The sequence below is a fragment of the Astatotilapia calliptera genome, chromosome 5 (assembly GCF_900246225.1).
Source record: "Astatotilapia calliptera chromosome 5, fAstCal1.2, whole genome shotgun sequence".
NCBI classification, from domain to species: Eukaryota; Metazoa; Chordata; class Actinopteri; order Cichliformes; family Cichlidae; genus Astatotilapia; species Astatotilapia calliptera.
The window spans coordinates 24,587,495-24,611,935 of NC_039306.1; the positions used below are offsets into that span (position 1 = coordinate 24,587,495).

At 41.4% G+C, this 24,441-nt stretch overlaps 1 protein-coding gene across 3 annotated transcripts; it reads right to left on the reverse strand.

Annotated features, from left to right (window-relative positions):
• Positions 1 to 117: 117 nt before the first annotated feature.
• On the reverse strand, positions 118 to 24,201 carry mapk14b (mitogen-activated protein kinase 14b). Of its 3 annotated transcripts, none has more exons than XM_026168379.1 (12): positions 23,733 to 24,199; positions 18,146 to 18,275; positions 11,953 to 12,011; positions 10,973 to 11,084; positions 9,314 to 9,343; positions 8,912 to 8,959; positions 8,669 to 8,783; positions 7,764 to 7,835; positions 4,709 to 4,788; positions 4,101 to 4,179; positions 2,312 to 2,485; positions 118 to 2,231 (listed from the first exon to the last, which is right to left on the reverse strand). In XM_026168379.1, exons 1-12 carry the CDS (start codon positions 23,849 to 23,851, stop codon positions 2,164 to 2,166), a joined length of 1,086 nt encoding a protein of 361 aa, XP_026024164.1. In that variant the 5' UTR covers positions 23,852 to 24,199; the 3' UTR covers positions 118 to 2,163. The 3 variants fall into 3 exon arrangements, with proteins under 3 accessions (XP_026024164.1, XP_026024165.1, XP_026024166.1); XM_026168380.1 differs by lacking the exon at positions 4,709 to 4,788 and adding an exon at positions 5,298 to 5,377; XM_026168381.1 differs by lacking the exons at positions 118 to 2,231; positions 2,312 to 2,485; positions 4,101 to 4,179; positions 4,709 to 4,788 and adding exons at positions 4,797 to 4,883; positions 5,298 to 5,377 and having other exon boundaries at positions 23,733 to 24,201.
• Between the last annotated feature and the right edge of the window lie 240 nt (positions 24,202 to 24,441).

Consider the following 24,441-nt stretch of genomic DNA (forward strand, 5'->3'; position numbering starts at 1 on the left):
AACCCGTCACACACCAGATGACAGACAAGCTCTGCTCTACTTGTGCTATGCTGCCATCCAATGGTGACATGCTTAAAAAGGCAAGGCAAAAGCTCACCCAATGAATGAATTCTGTTACAGCTTTGAAAAATAGTAGGCTTTATTTTCTAATGGTGGTATTTACAGGTGGCGTGGCCTGCTATCTTGATACATGTGGTCAAAAAAAACAAACAAAAAAACCCAGAAAAACATATTTCAGGCAGACGAAGTGTAACCAAATTTACTAATGACATCGGGATATGGACAAAATAAATATCCTATCTAAATCAATGCAGTTGTTTAAAAATGATAAAATATGAGGCTTCGGCATTGCCCTTCAGCATCCAGTGAGTAAACATATGCACTTTCCTGCATACATGTGACACCCCCCCCCCCCCCTCCTCTAAATTACTCTAACAGGCTTCTGGTGCTGCTTATAAAACAATCATTACAGAATCACAGAATAACATGAAATCTTGATTTAGCACACAAAGAGTAAAATAACACATTAGAAAAATCACTACATTTAAAACAAGCGGCTGAAATCAAACATGACTGATGTCTGATATTGTTTGGGTGCCAAAGGCAGAGCAACTGTGGATACAGCTTGCGTGTCTGACTTTTCAAACGCTTCACATTGGAAGCATTTTGTCATAAAAGTCTTCACACTAAAGAAATAGTTTAGTGGTTTGTTAGTCAATAAATGGTGACAAATATGCCACCATTAAAGGATATGTTTTGGGTTTCTTTTTTTAAAAATTGTGATAATTTGTTGGGCCGTGAATCAAGGCGCGCTGTAAACACAACCTCAGCAACGGTAATTTAGCAAACTGAGCAGAATGTATCAAACTGATTCCAAACGATCTCTTGATAACATTGTCGGCTCTTGATATGAAAGCTGTAGCCACTGTGGCTCAAGTGATCTATGAAATTATCGATGACACATTTGGATACTAATACAATAAGCTCTCCATAAATAATACAAACAACCTTAAATTCTGACAAATAATATTCTCTTTTACATCAATATACAAACAATATAAGAAAAGATCATAAATATACGGCGCAAACTGGCGCTCCAAACATTCCATAAACATTAATAGTACTGTTTCATAAATGCAATATGATTAAATTACATTGTCAGCTGACGTTGTGATGGAAAAACATTAAAATTTGAATAAACTAGTAAGCCAAAAACTCTGGCTTTAACATGCTGTGGTGAAACTGCAAAGATTGGTGGCTGTTCGCTGAAACATTCATGTGAAACAACACATGTGCGAGAAGACGGAAGAAGCTTACTAAAGTAATAGATGAAAATGAACACGTGGGAAATGCTCTCCTTGGGAGGGGGGGTTGCCATGTGTAAAACTCAATCATTAAGAAATATGAAGCCTTGAATTTTCCATACTGGGCTGAATATTTTACATATTTTGGCGTATCCTATACATATTCTAAATAAATTACACACAGTATTGGTTTATATGCCATTCTAGAACAAACTGTCAATGTGGGCGGCTGACGAGCCTCAGTACTACACGTGTGGTAGCCGTTTTTCCCAGAACGATTTATGTACAAATACTGTTTCTGTAGTATCTACATAGTTCTATGTACTCGTAGAAATAACAGAATTTAAAATGTGCCAAAAGATACACTTCACACTCAGCATGGTTTAAAACTTTCCAGAATTGTTGTCCTACAGCATTATTTTCAGCCATATTTTTTTTTAATAAAATACATAATACATGTTCCGTTATTACAATTTGCCTGGAGATACTGACATGTAATGTTTTCTTTTTTTTTTTTTTTTTGCTGTGTATGTAGAATAAGGGACAGAATATAAAGAATATATGTCTGAGATAAAAAAATTACTAATGCATAAGGAGAGTTAAAGTCTACCTCAGCACGGTGGGATTCATGTTAAGAAAAACAAAACAGCAGAGCAGGGGACGGTATGAACACGATGTCAAGTTTTTTGTTTTCGTTTCCCTGATAGAGCAACGTCCCCCCCACATATGAATGACGGCAGGCACTTGAATGTCATCGCTGTGCGCGTGTATGAGGAAAGTGGCGGATAGTCACATGAGACCGATAGTCTTTAGAGAGTGTTTCTTGGAAAACAAATCGTGGAAGAGAGCCGCTTCCTCCTCAAGATTCCATGTCGTCTTCGTCGAAAGATGGTGGCACGAAGCTGATGACCTCGTCGTAGGTTAAGGCTGAGAACAGATAATTGAAATTACTTTCCAACATACAGAATAAATAACCTTTAAAATCTATTTGGTTTCTAACAACTCACCTTTCCATTCCTCAATTTCCAGCTCACGGCTTTCAAAGCTCTGGTCGTAAGGCTCTGCTTCAGGCTCGTCATCTGGATCGTGATACTGGGCAAAGTAAGGGTGGGCCAGAGCCTCAGATGCTGTGATCCGCTTGTCTGTATCAAGCACCAACATTTTCTCCAGCAAATCCACCGCTAAAAGAAAGAAAGGAGACAAAGGTGAGTATGAGAAAAACTACAGGTCAGAGCAAAAAGGTCCAGAATGCTAACTTTTCTGTCAATATATGTACTGTGACTGCAGTCGATGCTCATATTAACTATCGGCAGCCTTTCAAATAATGGCATCAGCTTCTGTTTGTGTAAGAAAAAAGGTCAGCCTATACTAAACACTTTGATTCCAGTGATCCCAGCTCCATTAAAATGCTGTGCTGGGACCTTAGGAGAGCTTCTATAAACTACTGAATCATCGGTGTGCTTAGTTTTTCACAGCACTGCACAAAGTCTTGTGAAAACCTTCTTTTTCACATGACTGTATGCAGTGAAGACTTTGAAGAAACTGAGCGTGACAGTGACAACTGATTGTTGTCATTGTCACTAGTCGGTACCAGATGTACGGGTCGTTTAATCCAATTGTTTTACATTTTAATTGATACCCAATGCCAATAAAGTCTTTTGTCCTAATGTTATGCAGCCGTCTTCCACCAGATGGAGCACGGTTGCTGAGAAACACCATAAATCTATTAATCTGGGCCCGATTTTGGGGGTTAACGCTTTTACTGTTAGTTCTTTTAAAGGAGAAAAAGTGACATCATGCATACAAACGGGGGAAATAAGTTTTCCCTGATGGGTGGATGGGCTTTTGATAGGGTGAGGAGTTCAGTCATTCATGATGTCGACCCCTGGGTAAAGGGTTCCGACTGGGCATGTTCTACCGAGAGGAGGCCCAGAGGAGACCCGGGACCCAGTGGAGATAATACGGCCTGGAAATGCATCAATTTTTCCCCGGACAAGCTGGAGGACTTTGTTTTTTTTAAGTGGTTGTCATGAATTTTTTATCTGCGTGCGTCATTCATAATGCAGCTTTGCAGAGTTTTTCACATTAAACAGTTTCCAAAACTTGATAACAGAGTCTCTTAGTTTAAGAGTAGTTGGTTAGTCTAATTTTTTTCCCTCGTTTAGTCGACTAGAAAATCAGTCACCAGGAACATCCCCAGTCTAAAAGCATTTTATCTAAAGCATTTATACAAATACTGTGTGCTGTAAAATGCATCAAGTCAGTGACGGAATAATCCTACAATGACATCCCCTAGATTATCTGCTGAAGAGCTCTTTATGACTCGAGGTGACAAAAGTTAATGTAGCTTGTTCACGTTACATAACTTGACATTGGTTACGTGAAATAATTTCCTGATGTGGTACAAGATGCACATGAGAAAGCACCCTTCACTAATCCAACTCGGCTGTCACCTGTATCCATTCTGTGTGTTTTTTTTTTAACTTGATTGATTTAACATGCATAGCAATCAGGGTTTTTCCTGGCGTGGAGCTGGTCTTTGTGCAGTAACTACACATGCAAGCACAAATGCTTCATGTAAAGCAAAGCAAATGAGACACTGTTATTTCATGCCAGTGCTAATTGTTTTTCCTTTTGCACTAGCTAAAGCTAAAAAAAACCCCACTGTGATAAAAAAAAAAATCTTGCCAAAACAGATGAAACCGCTCCCCCATTATTATAACTACCACCACTAGAGGGAGCCAGTGAGCCAATAGCAGCCTAACCCAATGGTGTCATTCTGAAAGAGGAACTTACCAAGAGGGTTGGCACCAATAAACACGTCAGCAAAGTTTCTCTTTGGCATCTGGGGAAGTGAGTTGATATAGTTCCTCGCCTGTGAGAAAACAGAAACAAAGAAGTGTACTGTAAAAGCAAACTGCAGAAGATTTCCAAGTAATAAGGCAGCTTTTAAACTGCAAAAAACGTGCAATATTTCAATAGAACTACAATACTAAACTGAATTTGCCTGTTGCAAGACAAACTGTACATCCTCCCATTAAGCCATGTTCCAAGCATTTTAACTAACACCCAAATCACATGCATTACATAAACACTGTGGTATTATTTTCATAGTCAAATAGGATAGATGATCAGAACACGCTGGCTGCACTGGCAGAGCACTCTCATAAGCCTTGCTGTGAAAAGCATGACAAGTCAAAGAGGAAAAAGGGAATGTGTGGCGTGAGAGCAGAGGACAGTATGCAGAAAGGAACTGGTAGGATATATTTTAAACATCAAGTCTAGCTGCATTTATCTCTAAACAGTAATGTAGCTATCAGCTGATGGATGACTGCAGCATGGCCCTGATTCCGGCTGTGGGGAAGAGACGGGGCATGTGGGAAGACGAAGGGAACTTGTCTCACCTCGTGGCTGGGCATCCTGCTTATTAGGGAGGCTGGGGGCGTCCCTGTCAGGCGCATTATCTGCTGCAGCTGGTTTATATCTAAACCTTCTGAGTCAAGGGGTATCATAACATGGAGGTCAGCACATCAAAGAGCGGGTGTAGTTAGGAAGGTGGATGTATAGAAAGGATAGGGACTGGGGTGGGAACACACACGGGGTGAGGATGAGGAGGATGTGAAAGAAAGGAAGACAGTTTCTAAACTTTAATATAAAGAAAACCTTCATTGTCTGCAACCTATATTCAGATAATCACGAACACTGTGGTCCAGTTTGGCACTAACGTTTTTACTGTCACATAAAAGTTATCAGCGTGGCTCTGAAAAAAGTCATAGTACATGCTGGAAAGAAGCAGAAATCAAAGCACTGTGCTCAAATGGGATAAAAGCAGAGTGTTAAGAGCAAAACAGGTGCAGTTAAGAGGTAGTAGCATTGACACCAGGTCGTAAAATAAAGAGCCAGGGCAACACAAAGGCAACAGGGAGGATGGGCAATGCAAAAGAAAAGGAAAAAACAAATAAATAAAACAAAACTGGATGGGATGGCACTCACAGACTCTGAAGAGATTTTCATCAAGAGCTCAGGCCCTGGCGTTCCGACGAGCATCATTATAAGCTTCAACTGATCAATATCTACCACACTCACATGAAGGAAAACAGAAAGGATGGAGGACGTAACGGGGACAGAGGGGTGAGAGGTACAACTGTCGATGCTGTAGCCTGTAACTGATAAAGGTCCACTTATTCAAAATAAAAGATATCAAGCACCAACTAAAAATCATACAACATCACACTGATGCATAAATATTCACAGATGAGTTGACTATGACTATATCACTTACTGTGACTGTGTGAAGTATTAAAGTACTTAAAAATGACTGAATGTAGATGCAATAGAAAATATCAAAGCAAATTATAAATGAAAGACCAGAAGCAATCAGAGTTGGAGGTGACATTGGTGGAGCTAACAGGCTACAGTGCTGTAGTTTCTGTGCCTGCTGTGGTGAAAAGGAAAAGCAAAACTTCTACTTCACCCATCACAAACAAAACAGAAAGTCTGGCTGGAATTTTCATCCCTCAGACTCAAGGAGGTTGAACATGGACATTTTCAAAAGCTGCTTTTATTCTGGGCATGCTCTTTCATAAATGTAATTCCTGTTGTTTTCTACCTGAATTCTTGTTAGTGTCTAAAGAAGTCCTTGTTTTTGTTTCTCATCTGTCTGCTGGGTCAGGGATGAGATACTACTCTAGGTGGAGGAGCTCAAGTATCTTGGGGATCTTGCTCACGATTGAGGGAAGACTGGAGGGTGAGATTGACATACGGACTGGGGCAGTGTCTCTAGTGATACGGATGCATCGACCTGTTGTGAAGAGAAGGCTCATAATAAAAGATAAACTGTTGTTTTATTGATTAACCAAAGGGTGGCTGGCTCGCCCTTAGAGACAGGGTGAGGAGCGGGGCCATTTAAGAGGCTCGGAGTAGAGACGCTGCTCCTTCACATCGAAAGGAGGCAGTTTGGTGATTTGCACATCTGATGCCTCCTGAATCCTTCCTAGGCATACCCTGTGACTTCGTATCCCCCCCCAGATGAGCTGGAAGAAATGGCTGCGGTAAGGGTAGTTCCGGTATCTCCGCTCAGACTGCTGACCTCATGACCCGAACCCAGACAGGCGGTAGAAAATGGATAGATGAATATGCATAAAATTAGGTGTGCAACTAGTGATTATAACTCACCGTGTAAATCTTATGAACAGTGATAAAACCATCACAGACTATTGAATCTACAAAAAATTGAGAATCTGGAATAGTGTTTATAATTCTTAGTGCAGACAAGCTGAAACTATAAAATAATTGTCCACAAAGTTTCAGATAATCATTTGATCCATCAACAAAAATAAATGAACTAACTACTGCGTCTCCACTCTGCAAAAATGTCACCAGAAAGCATGACAAGAATTCTCTAAATCACATCTAACGAGCAGTTTGAAGTGATTTGCTCATGCTACTGTTGACACACTACTACCTAGTACCCAAAATATGAACCACATACAGTTGTAGTATGTCTACTATTTAACATTTTTAATCCCGGTGCTATGGGAGTGCACCTGTACTTACACTGTACAAAGGCTAATGAGATGCATTGTATCCACAATCCCTCCCATTCTACTCATGTGCAGAGATCAGCTTCCATTCAGACAAGTAAAAGGAGACAGACCAGAAAGACTGCTTGCTGTATATTCAAACAAGCACTGTGGGTTGGTAGCTCCACTACATCACAAAGCAGTTTCGACACATTCAAGCACACATACCCCTGCAAGGCATGCAGCGAAGAAGGTGTAGATCGGCTGATTGATTAGTTAGAGCAGGAATTATGAACACGTTATGAAACAGATTTTGATCTTTAACAAAACCACCAACTTGGTGGCGTATGCTACCTTCTATATTTAAAGGTGTGTGTGTGTGTGTGTGTGTGTGTGTGTGTGTGTGTGTGCGCGCGCGCTAATTTACAGGGTTTTCCGGTATGTTTTTATATCAAATCACATGACAGCTCTGCTGTGTGTAAGGGTTTTGTGGGAGGGAAACAGGAAGGTAGTGTAAAAAGTATCGTGGAAAAGCAGTGGAGATAAAAGTGGGCAGCACTGAGTCATAGACCACAGGGCACTATTAACTCCATATGAGAGTGTGTGTGTGCATATCATGCACACACACGCACACTTTCCTGGCTATTCTGGCATGTAGCTCACTGAATTCAATACTCAGCAATGCTTTTAAGTCAGCCCAACTAGGTAAAATGGTGCTTTTGTCTGTGCTTGCAACAGTGCTGCAGCAATAGATTCTGTGAGAGCCTGGCAGTGAGTGCACTGGACAACAATTCTTATATAACTAGTCTAATACATATTTGTAAACCGTGTGCATATAAGCAGATTGAACTCAACCAGTACCTCCTCCTAATCTAACACAGACCTGCAGGCTGGCTACAATCTGACATTTATTTTAGCAGCAGAGGTGGAAGGATACGGTCTGTGCCAGGGAAGAGTGTCCGTCCTGTAAGTAGTTCAGCCATGATGCAGCCCACCGACCAGATATCCACTATTAAATAAAAAGAAATCATTTCAAACATGCATCTCAACAAATCCTTTAGATATGACACAAATCCAAGCTTTTCAGCATAATGCAGAACAACACAGCTGTACGTGCATGCTGCACATGCATATGCAAATGCAACGATGTAATGGTATCATCCTGTAATCTTCACTACTTGCGGTGAATTCAATGAAGTCTGCCTTGTTCTTTTCAGATTTAAACGCTGCTTCCTGATGAGAGCTGAGACTGCAGTTTTGTGACAGCATCCTGACAATTTGTCAAACTGTGAACGAACTGCGCTGCATTACGTTGTGTTACATGGGCAACGTTTAATTCAATAACTCTCACTGTTAAATAGGAAGAGAATTTCAACAAATTCAATTTTTTTTCACAAACCAAACGTTTCAAAGCTGCTGGGGAAGGCACAGCTCAAAAGCACAGCTAAACAGCTTGCACAGTTTAAGTCCACATTCGTTTATTTGCCCATTTACACCAACAACACTTAATGCTTTGTAAAGAAAGTGTGAAGCAGAACTAAATGGCACTCAACAAGGCAAACGTCTGTTGTGGATGATTTAGGCTGATGAAAAGGCCTCTAAACATCATGTTGAATAAACAAGAAAATTGAAAAGCTTGAAAAGCTGTCCTAGTTTCTCTAAAGTTGTCTCCTTATTTATAGAGAAGAAAAAACTTAGTATCCTTGTATGATCACTGCACACATAACCCCCCACATCATTGTAAACGCATGACTCTTGACTTGTAACAGATGTCCAAAAAGCTATTTCAACACACTTTTATGAAACTGCACTCAAAACATGATTGAATGTCAGTGTGCGTACCGGTCATGTTGTAGTGCATCCAGTTGAGCATGATCTCCGGGGCGCGGTACCACCGTGTGGCTACGTATCCTGTCATTTCATCATCCGTGTGCCGTGCCAAACCAAAGTCCAGGATCTGAGTGATGCAACAATGCATAGGCGACATAAAGACAACCAAATGAGACATGACTGAGCACCTTTAGCTCGACAGCAAGTTATATCGCATATGGTGAAGCTTGGATCTGAAACAATCAGTCTCCTCACCTTAAGCTCACAGTCTTCATTCACAGCCAGATTACTGGGCTTCAAATCCTGAGGAGAGAGGGGGAAAAAAAAGAGTCCAGATGAGAATTTAGAAACAACAGGGAGACATCCTGCTGGTATTGCTACACATGTCATCATATTGCAAACATTTGTGTATGTTTTTTGTTTTTGCACTCATTCCTTCAATTATATTTTTAATCCACAATCAGAAACGTAAAACATTCCAAACCAAATTTTTATTTTATTGTCGTGTTAATCTGATTACTTCAAGCTCTAGTGTATAGATTTAATAAAACACCATCCAGAAAAGCTAAAGTGCCATTAATGGTTCTGTTCAGTTTAACCAGCACTGGACTGTTTTTCTTTGCAGACACTGACACATTCAGTGAGGCCATCACTTACTCTGTGGATGATATCTGCAGAGTGGATGTACTGTAGGGGGGAAAGAACATAAAAATATTTAAATGCTAATGCATCCATCCATATGGAAAGCATGCAGTCACAAAAAACACCTCACTTACATTAGTGTGTATTAGCTTATGGTATTTTAAATGTACACCAGCTGAACTCCCAAGCGATAAAACGAGCAGAACATCAACATAACTAGTGTACATTTCTTTAAATAGTAATCATTCAGAAATACCACTAACATCTTCCTTCGTAGCCAATCATCTGCCTCAGCCTCCTCTTCTGTCCATAAATTTTCTCTGAGGTCCATATTCAGCATTCTTCGCCCAGTGTATCCACTTTACCTCCTCTGCAAATGCTCAGACCATCTTAGCCTTGCCTGTCTAGCTTTGTCTCCGAACTGCTCAACTTGAAACTGTCCTTGTGATATGGTCATTATCTCCATCCTGGTCACTCTCAGTTAAAATTGTAACATCTTCAGCTCGGCCTCTCGTCTTTTCGTCAGTGCAACCGTCTAAAAACTGTACAGCAGGTCTTACCATCCCTTTCACTCTTGCTGCTATCCTTCTGTCACAGATGACCCATGACACACGTCTCCGCCCACTCCACCCTGCCTGCACTCTCTTCTTCTCCTCTCTTGTGCACTGTCTGTTGCATTAGATTGTTGGCCCCAGGTTTTTGAATCTGTCCACCTTCACTAACTCTACTGCCTCTACACATCTTCACTATTACACCTGTCTCTCCCTCACTGACACACACATGTATCCTGTCTTATTTCTACTGAGTTTCATGCCTCTTCTCCAGAGCATACCTCCACCTCTCCATGTTTACTACAGACTACACTATCATCTGCAAACATCACAGTCAGCGGACACCCCTGCTGCACACCTCATCTGCCATTCTACCCATCACCACTGCAAACACGAAGCAGATCCCTGATCCCCATCTTGAACACTTCTGTCACTCGTACTGCACACCTCACCACTGTCCTCATACATGTTGTGCACCATCATGACTTCCTCATGCAGTACCACAGTTCCTCTCTTAGCACCCTATCATATGCTTTGTCTAGATCCACAAATATAAGCCAAAGTTTCAAAACCGTTCTCTCCTCTGAAATGTAACTACAAGAAACACAATCACAGCAACTCTGACATATCTGCTTGCTCTCAACAAGTGGCGTAAACAGGTGATTGACAAAGATAACACTTTCATGGAACAACAAAATCAAGTGTGTAATAGGCTGTAATCATACATGGTTTGCTCACATTACAAATACTACTAGCTGTAGCTGTATCCAGTTAACTTTTTACAGTCTGTGTTAAGACTCAACTGAGCAGCATTTGCTCTTTCCTGCATTGCAACAATCTGCAAAAGAGGAACTGTTGAATTTTATCCATTCACTTTCAGTTGCCACTGTTTGCAGAAAATTTAAAAAAACAAAACAAAAACAAAAAATAGTCACAAGAGTGGCACAGAAACGTCGTTGCCAACTAGAATTCAGCTGGTCTAAACGCAGAACAATGCAGATGCATCTGTGGTCTAGTGAGCTAGCTTTGCCTGGTTCCACAAGGCACCGCTTTTGCACAGATTGAATGCAAGTCAACTTTTAGGAGCAGCCAGTTTTGAGTTGAAAATGAGGGCCTCGCTGACCTTTAAGCCTCTGAGGATCTGGTATATGAGGAACTGGACGTGGTCATCCGTGAGCTTCTGACACTTCACGATGTTGTTGAGGTCTGCACCCATTAGGTGTGTCACCAAGTACCTGCAAATCAAACAGCCAATCAGATGTAATCTTATAATTCAGGAAAGTCTCTCTTTGATTTCTCCTGCAGCTTTATTTAGTTTAAACTTTAAAGATTTAATTTTTGCAGATTAGCAGGTCTGTGTAAAGTGCAGCTAACGGTGTTTTTGATAAAAAAATCATTCATCATTTTCTGTAAGAATTATTTCTAAATGTGGCAACTTAAAAGTTGGCAAGATTAAAGTGATGATAACAGAAAAACAACACAACAGAAAAAAAACAACACTTTTTTTTCTCAACAGCAAAATATTTAAACAGAAAGTAAACCACTTGAAGGAGGCCAGCAGTGATTGTAGTATATATATGACCTCTTTAATCACACAGCACTAGTCCAAGGTCGTTGTCAAAGAACGAGGTGTTCGTTAATGGTCACGTGAAAAGATAAGCACCACGTCTTTGGCTAAACTTCACCTCGTGTATGAGATCGCGTTGAGGTTCATCTCACATTTCCACAAATGTGCAACATGCTGATGACGTTACACCATGCAGAGAATTCAAGGACGCTGATTGACTATTCTGCACACATACACTGCCAGATGGCTGTTACCATGGAGACTAGCTGTGATGTTCCTTAGGAGCACGTGTTCACCCTACATTCACCTTGGTACCACTCGCCACATGCTGCTCTCTCATGATGTTAAGAATCCTCGTGCATCTCTAACTAGTTTTGGCTATCGAGGTAATCTTGCGATTATCTGCTGGCACGAACGCTTTCATTGTGTAAAAAGTGAAGCTTATAGACGCTGAGACAGTAAGCAAGAAAATAAACATACTGAACGAGTGAGAAGGAGAAAAGCAGAGAGCAAAAAAGAAAGAAAGAGTGACTTACACATCGTTAAATTCCTCTAAGCTTGTCGCTGGTGAGAAAACATCTAAAAGGCCGATCACCTGAAGGAAAAACCGAGAGGTCAGAGGTTAGAGACAGTTAGCAACTGGTTGGTGGGTGAAGTTTAATTTAGTTAAATAAGCAAACACCCCACCCTGAATCACCATCTTATTATAAGAGAGGTTTAAGCACTGTAGTGATCTCAGCACCTAGGCTGTCAACGCCATTTTGCCTGACAAAAAAACAAAATAACAGATCATGTTATCCCAGCTGATCACGGTAACTGGGGTCCCAGCCAGGAGACTGGCCAAGAGGAGGTAGGGCCTGGCACAGGGCCTTGGCTGTGCTCTCCGTAAATAGGCCACATAAGGCCACAGACTACTGGAGGGGCCATAGGGGTCCAGTGCAATGTGGATTGCAAATAGGGATGGAAATTGAGAACGGTTCTTGTAGAGAACCGGTTCCAAGTAGTCAAGATCCTTGGAATTGTGTGTCTGCCTGCATATCGGTTCTTGCACTCTCACTATGATCAGCTGATTTGTGTGGAGGAAAATTGTGGCGTTGTCTACAGTTTGGACATGGACATTACTTTTATTTTTATTGCACAAAAGGATAAGAGCGCGTTGGGAAAGTGGAGACTGCTCCAGGGCATAAACAACTGCATTATACTGCTAACAAAGCTTTGGCTCTTCGCAAGCACCTACACAGACATAATGCTAACGCTAAGCTAGCCAAGAACCCAGAGTGATTTTAAAGCTGAGTAAATGTTGACACCCGGCCAGCACCGTGATAAAGTGAGCCGTCACTTGCGGTGAAGCCGATGCTGAAATCAACAGGTAACAAACCAATGAGCAGCCAGACAGCAGCTTCCTTTTCTACCTGTTTGTGTTTCTAAAGTAGAAACACAAACAGTCTCTTTGTGCTGGTTTTCATCTTTGTGTTCATACCTAAATACTAGGGGTGCAACGATACACAAAATTCACGGTTCGGTTCGGTTCGATACTTTGGTGTCACGGTTCGATATTTTTTCGATACAAAAAAAATGTTCATGCCTTTTTAATTTGTCATTTATTAAAATTATAAATATATATTTTAACTCAAAAGTACAGTTTTTAAATTTAACCCTAACCCTTGTGCGTGTTTTTTATTTTGACAGCGAATGCGCACCACTTATGTGCAGCCCTGGTTATTTAGCTCGTCATATTGCAGCCACAGAAATTATTTTGTCCATGAAACCATAAAGCTGCACTTTCTTTTTGCCTTATAGTCTGATTTGTCATAACTTCTCAGTTTTGTGGTAAGCTTTTCTTTGGCTGTCACTTCTTCACCCTGACCTGTCTTATTTGGCTCAGCAGAACTAAAATATATATCTGTCTGTGAAGGTTCTCAGTCATCCAGGTTATCGTAGTCAAATATAAATCCTGCTGCTTTTACACACGCACTCACATAAGCTCAGCGATTCTCTGCGCGATCAACCTCTCACATGTTTAAGCTTGCTGCGGGAGATTTCACTTGTCATGTTTGCATAGTAAGCTAACAATTAATAAGACTATGTCAGAGGAATTGGTGCACAAATTATCATCACTCACAGATCAGTGCTGTCATTGCAAAGTGAAAGCAAAAAAACAAGCGCAAATTCAAACGCGATTTCAATATGTCACATATTGACAGTGGCTCACCGATGCCAATGACATAATTACCCAGCTACATTTCTGAAAGAATGCAAAAGCATTGACATATATTTTTCCTTCCTACAATAGCCCGACTGGCAGGGCAGAGATAGATTTTGGTAGCCCGACTGAAAAGATCGCTAGCCCCGGGACGTCGGGCTAGCGATATTGCAAGCCCTGTATCTGATTGAGGAATCACTCATCTTTGGAAAAAGAGAGTTTATTACAGAGAAATGGCTCTTTCCAAAATAAAAGCTATACTATCCGCTTCTTCTGGGCTATATTCTCAGCAGCATATTAAACATATAAGGAGAATCATGTGCTAACAGCTGTCTAAATGACTCGGCTAAAGTTAGTAGCATGCTTGTTGTTTTTTTTCTGCTTCCACTTGTCTTTGCACTAGGATGATGTCAGCGTAAATGTGCAGTCATATTCGTCGTGTTCCCACTAGTGCTTTCAGGTTAATCTCGTTGAAATGACCTTAACGCCACAACATGGCAAATCTCCGTTAACGAGCTACCGCCGATCGCTCCGTGCATGGGGCTGGACGGCCAACACGTTAACGAGCTAACTGCGCTAACACACTAGCTCCCACCCATGTAATTGAGCATTGCATGGCACATCCAACATACTGTTTTACTTTAGTCCATGACTCGCTTACCTTCAGGGTCATACGTCACATGAAAACCAAAATAATTCCAAACGCCAGATCTGAATGAGGGTGCGGGAGGTCCATGTTGTAAGGAGAGCTTAACTTCTGTCTCGCTAGCTTGCCCTGCGCTCTTCCTTCTGATGATGCTGTCTGTGTTGAGCGCTCAGTGGATCTGCGTTAGACTACTCCGCCTAGGCTGCACTGTCGAGCCTAGGCGGAGTAGTCGAACGCAGATTCACTGAGCGCTCAACACAGACAGCATCGTCAGAAGGAAAGTTGATAAAATAAATTAAAAATTTTGTATTGTTGGATACATATGCGTACCGAACCGAAAGCACTGTATCGAACGGTTCAATATCGATACGAATATCGTTGCACCCCTACTAAATACTAAAGGGAAAGATCACGTGTCCTCATTAGAATAGCTAGCCTGCAGGTTTATACTGTTAAATTATAATTATGTATCAGTGTGTTTCAGTTCATTTTACAGAGTAAAATGAAAGTAACGTAATGAGTAGTATAACGAATGTCTTTCTCCTGGGTGTAATTAACGTACTGCATTACTTTTAATAAAAGTCTTCTGTGTGATATGTGTAAAAGCTTTTTTTTACTTTACTTTTTTTGACGAATGACGCAACACCGATCAGAACAAAGAGGGGAAATACCTCTAAGATCCATGTAATTCATTTGCATGAATGTAATGTCTTTGATATGCTGCTTAGAGATGGTCTCAAAGTGAAACCATTGAGAATCGATAAGAAATCAAATCGCTAAATTCTTATCAATTCCAAACCCTAATAGGAAACAATGCATATTGCACAGTATAGCAATAATAATAATTAAAAAACAAAAAAACAACAATAATAAGCAAAGAATTTGTTGCTGATTTATGTTCAATTTAGTGTTAGCACTAGGTGCTGTGCTTAAGTTACCTCGTCTCTTCAAAGGAAGTAGTGAACATTATTTGGTTGATGCATTATTTAGGATAATCCACCAAGCTGACAGCACAGGCACCTTTCAGGTAGTTAAAGTTGCATGCAACCGGTTATGCTGGTTCCAACAATGCAAAGTTATTTATAATGGCTTATAAATGCTGGATGCATTATTCCTTTTTTTCCTCTAGCAATACACAAGCTTTTAGAGATGGGGTGTGTTCTGGAGTCTTTAACCTAGAATACACTGTATTTGCAGGGTCCTTATCCCCTTTCCACAGTCTCTTGCACAATAAGTTTGTGATTGTATGAAAAAAAAACAACGTAATGTGTGAAAGTGACTAAATATGGATGCATACAATCACTACAGTTGAATATCTGCAGCTTCACGTTGCATCAAAATAAACTAAAGAAAGAAAAAACAGAAAGTCTTCTTATTTATGTGTCTTTCAGCAGTACGTGTATTGTACACACACTTCAGGCATGCATATACACATGCATGCAGACATACTGGCAGAGAGTAGCCCTGAGTGCTACCCCCACCCCCTGGAGTCAGGGGAACTGAGGTAGATAGGTATTGTAAAAATACTGGAGCGGCCCACCCACACAAGACCTAAATCTGCAGCTGATTGGTGGGCCACGGCCACAACAAACAGCCGATTGGTCCACTCAGGCTTTCCAAACTCAAAACTCGGGGAGTCTCCTGGCAACAGCATGAGCAAAACACAGAATCCCTCCCTATGTAAGCCACAGATATGTATTAAAGCACAGAGGATTTATGAACAGAAAACCACCGCAACTTGATGTTTTTTTTCTTCTTCCTGTTAGTACAACAAAAAACCTGGCAGCAGCATGTTCACGCCGAGATAAGTGAGATTCTTTATCAGAATGACATTTCTACGCGACGTTACCGTCTTGCCTTCAACACAGCAATACAGGCACAGACTCTGTATAATCCTCCATAATCCGTATTCCACGTAAAACCTGTTTTTCAAATGCACTGGTGTGTTTTTCCCCACAGTGCCAGCGCACAGCGCAACACTAATTCCAAAACTGCTCGAGTTGTAACAGAAGTGAAATCAGGGCTTGTGCAAAAAACAGGATCTAAGAAAGAATTTTAAAAAAATACAGTAATGTGTGAATGCTGAGCCAAGTGCGCTCGGACTGAACCACAGCAAGTTCTGGCATGGGCGATGACGTTTCATATTAAACTTTTTTCACAACATAAGGAGACCTGGATTTTTTTTTACGGTGATCTGGCATGTTCTTGTGTACATTTCTTCCAGGTGGCCTTTCATCTAAATACATGTAAGGCAAGCTAAAAGGTGCGCTTCTTTCTCACATTTCCATAAGATTTGAATAACTTCTGCACAGCAGCTTCTAATCAGAGCAAACAGGCACACTCTGAGTAGCAACAATCCCAAATCAGATCTTCCATTTAATGACTTCATAGCTGTCATTTATTAGAAAGACTACCCTACGTGTGTTGTGATAGCTTCTAGAGTTGCGCAACACTTATTGCATGAATTCTGTGAGCGCCTGCAATGAGTTCTTAAAGCTAACTAAACAGTGCAGAATACAGCTAATATTACATTAAACCGTAACTTTACAAGATGGGCTTTCATTTAACTGTGAGGTTTGTTGTACTGTTGTTAGGGGGTTTTCCCCTTTAAGACTTTCCATGCTTCTTACAGCTAAAGTTTCTTTTTTTTCCCTCTGTGAGCGTGCCTTCTGAAAATTTTCACTTCACAGGTGCTGCTGGCAGATGATATCTCATAAAGTCCACTTGCATATATTGTGGCAATCTAAATATTTCTACCTCTTCTCACACTGCACACTTCCCTCTTTTCTAGAAATATTTAAACTCATATACAACATTCACCAGGTGGATTTGTTTCCACACAGGACTCAAAAAGCCTTCATCTGCACGCCAGCTTGAGAAATAATTGCTCACATTTCAAAACACATAAAGATCCTGTCTCTCTGGTCAAAAGCGTAACCCCGGATGAAGCAACAGCACAGAAACCAGGAACAATGTTTGCGTTTTGTATGCGGGCAAGTGTCTGCATGTGCAGTATCTACACACACACACACACACCAAAGCAGTGATTATAGGCGGGAAACTCACACCAAAGGCAAAAAAGTTGAGATACTTAGCAAGATTTCTTTTTAAAGTTGCAGCTACAAAATAAGATTTAAAAAAAAGACACCACAGTAGGTGATGGGGCTGCAGATGTAAACCCGTTTGGTGACTCATACCTCACCAAGCAACATCAAGCAATAGGCGTTAGACGCTAGCAGGGGAAAACCTCCGTTGTGATGTCCTGTTAGCATACACAGTTATTGCCTGAGGACAGTGTACCCGTGCCTGCTCATGCTGACACACGAAAATACCAGAAGGACTAACACTGGGGTTTAAACATGACAGTTAAACTCTTGTTTTTTAGTCAGTTCCAGGTAGTTGACATGCAGATGCTGTGATGTTAAACTGAGAGTACCTATCCTTTCTTTGTAGGTGGCTCAAAGTCAAAACAATGCAGACGCTAGCAGAAATATCCTACCACATAGACTTATCACCTTATCACTATGTTATAGATGTGTCTTTACATGCTTTCCTTTTTTGAATTCCTGCACGAGCTACATGTTTTTTCAACTCTTTCATCGTCATTTTTCAGCAAGTTAACCCCTCAAGCGCCATCAATCCAGCCTGATCAATCCATCAGGCTTGTTACATCCACCAACTCAAAGATATGGTCAGAAGTCACGAAAGCGACTGATCCTTTTGTAAACCTCGTGTGCTTTTCCATGTCCACTTGCATGCCACAATTCCTTTAGACGTTAAATGCACAATAAATGTTGTGTAAATACTGAAAAAGAGGCGAGCAATCACTGCCGCTTGCTGAGAGGTGGAGGTGATGTTTCCCCAGTTGTAGGTGACTTACATTTTCATGCTTCATGTGTTTGAGCAGTCGCAGCTCTCTGTAGGTCCTCTTTGCATGGATGATGGACTGGAAAGGTCTGGACAACTTCTTCACTGCTACCTTCAGGTTCGTCTTCACATCAAACGCCGAGCTGAAAGAAAGGTAACCTGTGAAACGGGTGGGCTCTTAACAGAAAAAAGAAAATGCATCGCTACCAACAGCTGTCACATAAAAAACCCAAACATTTCTCAAACTGACAATGAGATTCTTCATTAGACTGCGTAGGTGTCTAACGCAGTAAACAAAGCAAATACTTACATAACACCGAGCGCTTGGTTTCAGTTCTTATTACACTCTACAGTCTAAAGTTGAATAGGGAACATGATTGAACCTGTTCTCAAATATCAGCAGCATGGTGGGCAATGACACAGGAGTGTGAAAATACAGCAGCTAATTACTGAAAAACAATTAACTGCACAACATGCTGGTTGATGATCAGCAGTCTCCAGATAGAGTAAAACATTCATCTATTATAGAGCTGCTGTAAACTGTTGTTTACATGCTACAGAGTGTTCTAACATTAATGTAACCCAGCTGACTGTCTGACTTTGCACAAGATGTCCACAACCACTTGTGATTGACCACTGAAAGTCTGTTATTGCAGCTCTATTTGGAGAATTGGTTCTTTTTTCCCCCCATTCAAGAAAAGCACGGCTGACGTCTTTTTGAAGGCCCAATCTGTCAAAACATTATTAGTAGTATTTTTATCACAGGAAGACAGCAAAACAGATCATTTTATGTAACAGGAACAAAACACACACAAAAAAAACACAAAAGAAAAAGGTCTTATAATTAAGTGTGTGGCCTCAATTTCATCTTTTGTCTACACAACTGTCAACATTCAACAGCTGATTAATTCAAAACGGTTCAATGTGCTGGATATCTCATTTAACTCGAGCAAACTCAAAATTAGCAACTGCCTGGTAAATGTGATGGAGATGTCACAGATCTTTATTTTTCTTCAATTCTGGTAATGGTTAATGTAGACGCCAAAAAGCATAGACACGAAAAAGATGAGTGAAATGAACGTGTTTTACTTATTTACAATAACAAATAGTTGAGCACTGGTTGACTCTTAAGATTATTAGACAGACAATGTGAAAGAGAAGCTTGACATTGCTGTATTTCCTTTATCTGTGAGGGAAGGCAACCTACTTACAATTAACCACATTCCTTCCAGGTCAGTCAGATACGGTACATCGTGCATAGATGATTGCAACATCTTTAAATCTGTGCTCCCATATGTGTGTTCGTTGTTGTTCTTGTTGTTATTTTTACACCGCAGACCAACTAAAACAAAAAGCAGGAACTGCATGGAGTGACACAAGGAAACCACCAGAACTAGACTAGCGGGCCAGTTTTTCTGTTGCCTTTCAGTTTAAAAGGATATGGGAGTCAGTTTCTCTTGAAATGCTTTGCTCAAACTGTCAACCTTTTAACTGCACACACCTATAGCTGAGAGTGCAACGCCACGCACAGGAGAAGTGTTAAAACTGATTCTGTGTGAGTGACAAAGCTATGACCCAGAGTGCAACACATCCATAATAAGAACATTAAGATAAGCACTGTGTTTTTTCCAGTAAAGCTGAGATAATCTCCCACACCCAATGTGCTCCATGTTAGAGGCTTGCAGAACAACTTTAATGTGTCAGCAGTGAGGGAAAACCCATAGTCAGTAAACAGTGTACCAATCCTAAATGGCAAAACAAAGGCACACGCACTCAAACTGCTGCTAATCTGTAGGGCAAACAAGATGGGTCTAAGCATACACTATCCAATTAGTCAGCAGTAAATGGAACTGCCATAAGAAATGGCCATAAAGCGTAGACTAAAAAAGGAGCAACAGCTTCACAGGGAAGTAGAGAAGCAGCACGCTGACTAACAGAAGGCCAGAGTGAGCAAACAGGCAAATATGTGCTGTAGATGAGTCGTCGAGATGTCTGTAGTAACTGTCTTATAATCGTAAGACGTGCACGTGCATCGAGAAAGCTGGAACGCTGCATTTGTGCACTCTTTATCTGAGCACAAACATGTATACATTGGATTTCATATCAGAGCATGACGGGGTTCGTGTACGCCATCAACGTGATCGGCACTGCCAAATCTTACCACACGCAGTATCATTTTAAGTAACGAGCCATAACGTATGATCTGTTCATTATTGGTGAAATAATTGACACGGATTAAACTCAGAATTATAGCAACAGAACACATTACAATTTTTACTCTCTGTGTTGCATTTACACTTTGAGCCACATACTTCACCTTAGCGCAGGTCAAACGAGAAATGGTAGTAACACCTCTTTCTGCAAAACAAAAAAGAACCTCATCTAACCTGTATGTTTGTTAGGAACAACAATGCATCATAATCCTCAGTACACAGTCACGGAAGGAAGCAACCGTAAGACGACAGAGTCATGCAGGACACCGTGTCCTGAAAAGCCAGTAAAACAATAGGTGAGAAGCAGAGTGAGTTCTGATGATTGATTCTGAATTTCAGAGCAGCAACGCAGTCAACGCCACACTCCCAATCATCATCGTCATCATCAAGCTTTCCTGTAGCTGGGGACGAATCATCAGTTCATGATGAGTGCATTGTGGTGCAGGAAGTGTTTTAATATGCGCACACAATGACATAAGGCACAGCAGTGCTTGCGATAAGGCTTAATTTCCTCTGGGCCACTCAAACATCAATGTTAGACATTAAATGATATAATAAATATGGAAAGTGGGGTGACTTAATGATCTGGTGACGTTACACCATGCTTATCGTGTTTACTTGATCTTTGAAATAATCTCATTAGAGCCATATTCCAGCTAATAATAGCAATCATCATCGTTTAATTGATTTATCAATGGCATTATTAACACAAACCTGCTCAGTTAACAGACCTACAGATGAGGTCGACTCACCTATGTCTACTCTATCACCTAGTCACACTCACAAATCAAAGTAATTTTAGAAGTTGGAAAACTTAAGTATGTTTTTAAAATCTAAAGAAATTGACTAGCAAGTGTTACCTACAGAGATTTGGCACAACAGGACATTCAGACCATGATTTTGCTTGCTAAAGCTGTCGGAGGGAAAAAAACAAAAACTGCAAAAAGTCGTATTTGTGTTTTAGGGATTCAAACTCTAATCCATAACTTTATACCAAAATGAGGGGGTTTACTTTTCTGACATCACTGATGCATTTGGTCATAGACCTCACATGACCAGCTGCTAAAACCAAAGTCACAAAATTGCTGCTTTTGGGCACAAGCTGAAAAATCATTGCACTTTTCTCTGACGTGACAACCCAAGGAGCCTTGTGCAATTCTTTCTTCATCAGCAAAATATGAAACACTAAATGCTGTCTGACAATGTAAAAAAAAAAAAACATACAAACAAACAAAACAAAAAAAACAGGAGCACATAAAGCCATCATTCCAGGTAAAGAAGTTCTGAAGCTGTAACTTGCAGCTTAATAAATATAAACAGAATCATTTAGGTCGAATTTCAACTTCATGAATAAGAAATGTGTGTAAGCAGAGCCAGAGTTTACCCTGCATTATCAGCTGGAGCTGTGCCGAGTAAACTTTAGGTTGCAAATTTGCCAAAAACAGTTTAGGCCTGTCAATAACGAGTGTTAATCTCAGCATGCTTTGAAAGAGTGCCCATGAAAACGGGAATCTGCGGATCTGAGAGTATGTCTTTGCACAACACTGACATTACAACATACATATGTAAAAAAATTAAAAAGCTTTGTGATACTGAGCAGCGTGCTCTTTACTGGGCTGTCTTTTCTTTTTATCTATGGCTAAGAATATTTCTGCCCTGTGTTAAAGTACCTACACACACCCTTAGCTGGGAAGCCTACAAATAAAAGTGCAAGGACACATTGAAATCCCAGCCAGCAGCTATTACTCCACACCAGCCCTGGCTATCCATTCAAGTCTGTCATTCAAAAAATAGTACAGCCAAGATATAAGTAGATATCAGTAGTGTTATTATCTTTGGTGTATGCGAGTGCAAAGTTGATCAGGCAATTCAAATGAAAAATCCACACAGTTAATGCCTGTGGCTGTTTTACTGAGTGGAGAACTCAAGCAACATTATGGTGGAGACAACAAAGACTTGGCCCGCTGAGTGCCTGGGAGCATGTGCCCAGCTAACCAACAGCCGTGACATGTTGGTGGAGGAGCTATGAGGTTATTTATATTTTTCCAGATACCATCTGAAGGGCTTTAGAGGCACACTGCTCTCTGGACCACTCTAGTTGCAGATTTTTTTATTCTTTTTTGTTTTTGGGAAGTTGCATTACGCAAAAGGTTTTCCACAAGAAAAGCTGACAGCTCCTTACAGAAAAAAAGCACAAAAAAAAAAAAACCCCACAGGAATTTTCAAAAACTAGCTGCTTATGGCAGTGCTCACATTTTGCCTTGGAAGTGGTGCATTTTAAATTCGTAACAAGAATAAGCCTCATTCAATGGTCATCTATGAACATATGCCTTGCATTTGGCTTTGTCACTGGTGCTTCCAAACCCAGTTATTGTCTTAAGGACAAAATGAGGTCATCCACCATCCACCACTAAAAACTGCACAAAAAAAACAACCTTTACAGTCAACAGCTGAAGAGATGAAAGTGCGGCCAAAATGAGTTGTAAAGTTGTAATTACGACCCGCTGCTGTCCATGACTTTGTACTGACTAGAAGGCGTCAGGGCTGATGCCACTACCTAACCTCGGGACCGTGAGTCATGCGTGTACCACAGCGGGCGAAAGGATGACATCATTCTAGAGTCATCGACGTCGTCGGATGGGCTCCTGTAGAAAGCGCTCACTGTGCATGAGGGGGGCCTACTTTCCGAAAACCACGTGACGTTCTGGTACTCTGCAGGCTGCACCCAACTAGAAATGCATAATATATGCAATGTGCGGATGTGTAAAGTGCCAGGCAGCACATACAGCAACACGGCAATTATTTCAAGTGGAAAACGCGTGCTTCGTGACGTCCTGGTTAACCCTTAAACTGTGTAATTGTTACAGATGTGATCTGATAAGGAAGAACCCCCCACCACCACCTTTTTTCCTTTTCTTTAAACCAGATGATGCAAGCATAGACATGTCGCACATGTAGCCTTCTGTTGATAAAATATTTGTTTTTTTCAAAGCAGCAGTTAAACTTCGCCCTGGGGCCATCACTGTGCTTACCGTACGCTACAAGTTACACCAGGCTGTTCAGGCGACACGAGAGAGTAAAGCAACAAAGTCAGAAAAAAACGTGCACAAATCACAAACAATCCCCACCCGCCGAAAAAATGCGAGCTACTGTGTGGAGTGTGCACGGCTGAGCTACCGCGGCCCGAGTATTAGGACGTAAACAAAGGACACAAGTTATATCCCCGTGTCTTCCACGGACACCCTGCGCAGGCTGGTTAAGCAGCCCGGCGACAGATAGCTCTCCCGGGCCACTGTGGTTGGTGGGAAGTCGTTTGGTCGTTGTGCAATCGCGCTGTGTGTGTGCACTAGCTCTCTCGCTCGCTTCTGCTGTGCAACAACAACTTACCACACGGATCCGTAAGCACCGGAACCGACAGGAGATAAGTTCTGGTAGCGCTCCGGGACTTCCCACACGGTTTTGTTGAGCTCCTGTCGGTAAAACGTGGGTCTCTCCTTCTGCGACATTCCTGCGGATTCACCAGCCCCGCAGTGACAAAACAAGCCAGCGGAAACTTCTGCCCTCTCCTCTCCTCCCTGTGCGGCACGACGTGCGGTAGTGATGCTGCTCTGCAATAAAACTCTACACGGAGCCGACCCCGAACAAAGCAAAGAAAACCCAAAACAAAAAACTCCAGCCGCCTTGTCGTGCAAATTTCGGTGCAGTTGCGCAGGTAAAATCCCACTTCTCCGTGCACGCCGGGAGGGCCGTCTGAAGATAACTTCCCCTACGAAGCTCTTTGGGGTCAGGAAGCTCAGTCTGGCTTTCGCTGGATTTTTCGCCCTGTCCCCGCTTTGCTGGGCGCGCGGAAACGTGTACGCGTACGTCTCTTCGCTCCTACGTCAGCCAGTGCGCGCTCACGTAGCGATAAATTTATCTCGCGAGAATTTGGCCGCTATTGGGAAACTAGGGGATATCCCATCCCCACCGTGTACAGGAGCGGGAATCTCCCCCTCCCGTTATGTTAATTGCGACACGTTTCTCCTCTTTAAATGTTTACGTCAGGCAGTGGAACATACAAGTATGAAAATAGTTATCAGATGAGCAAATGAGCTCC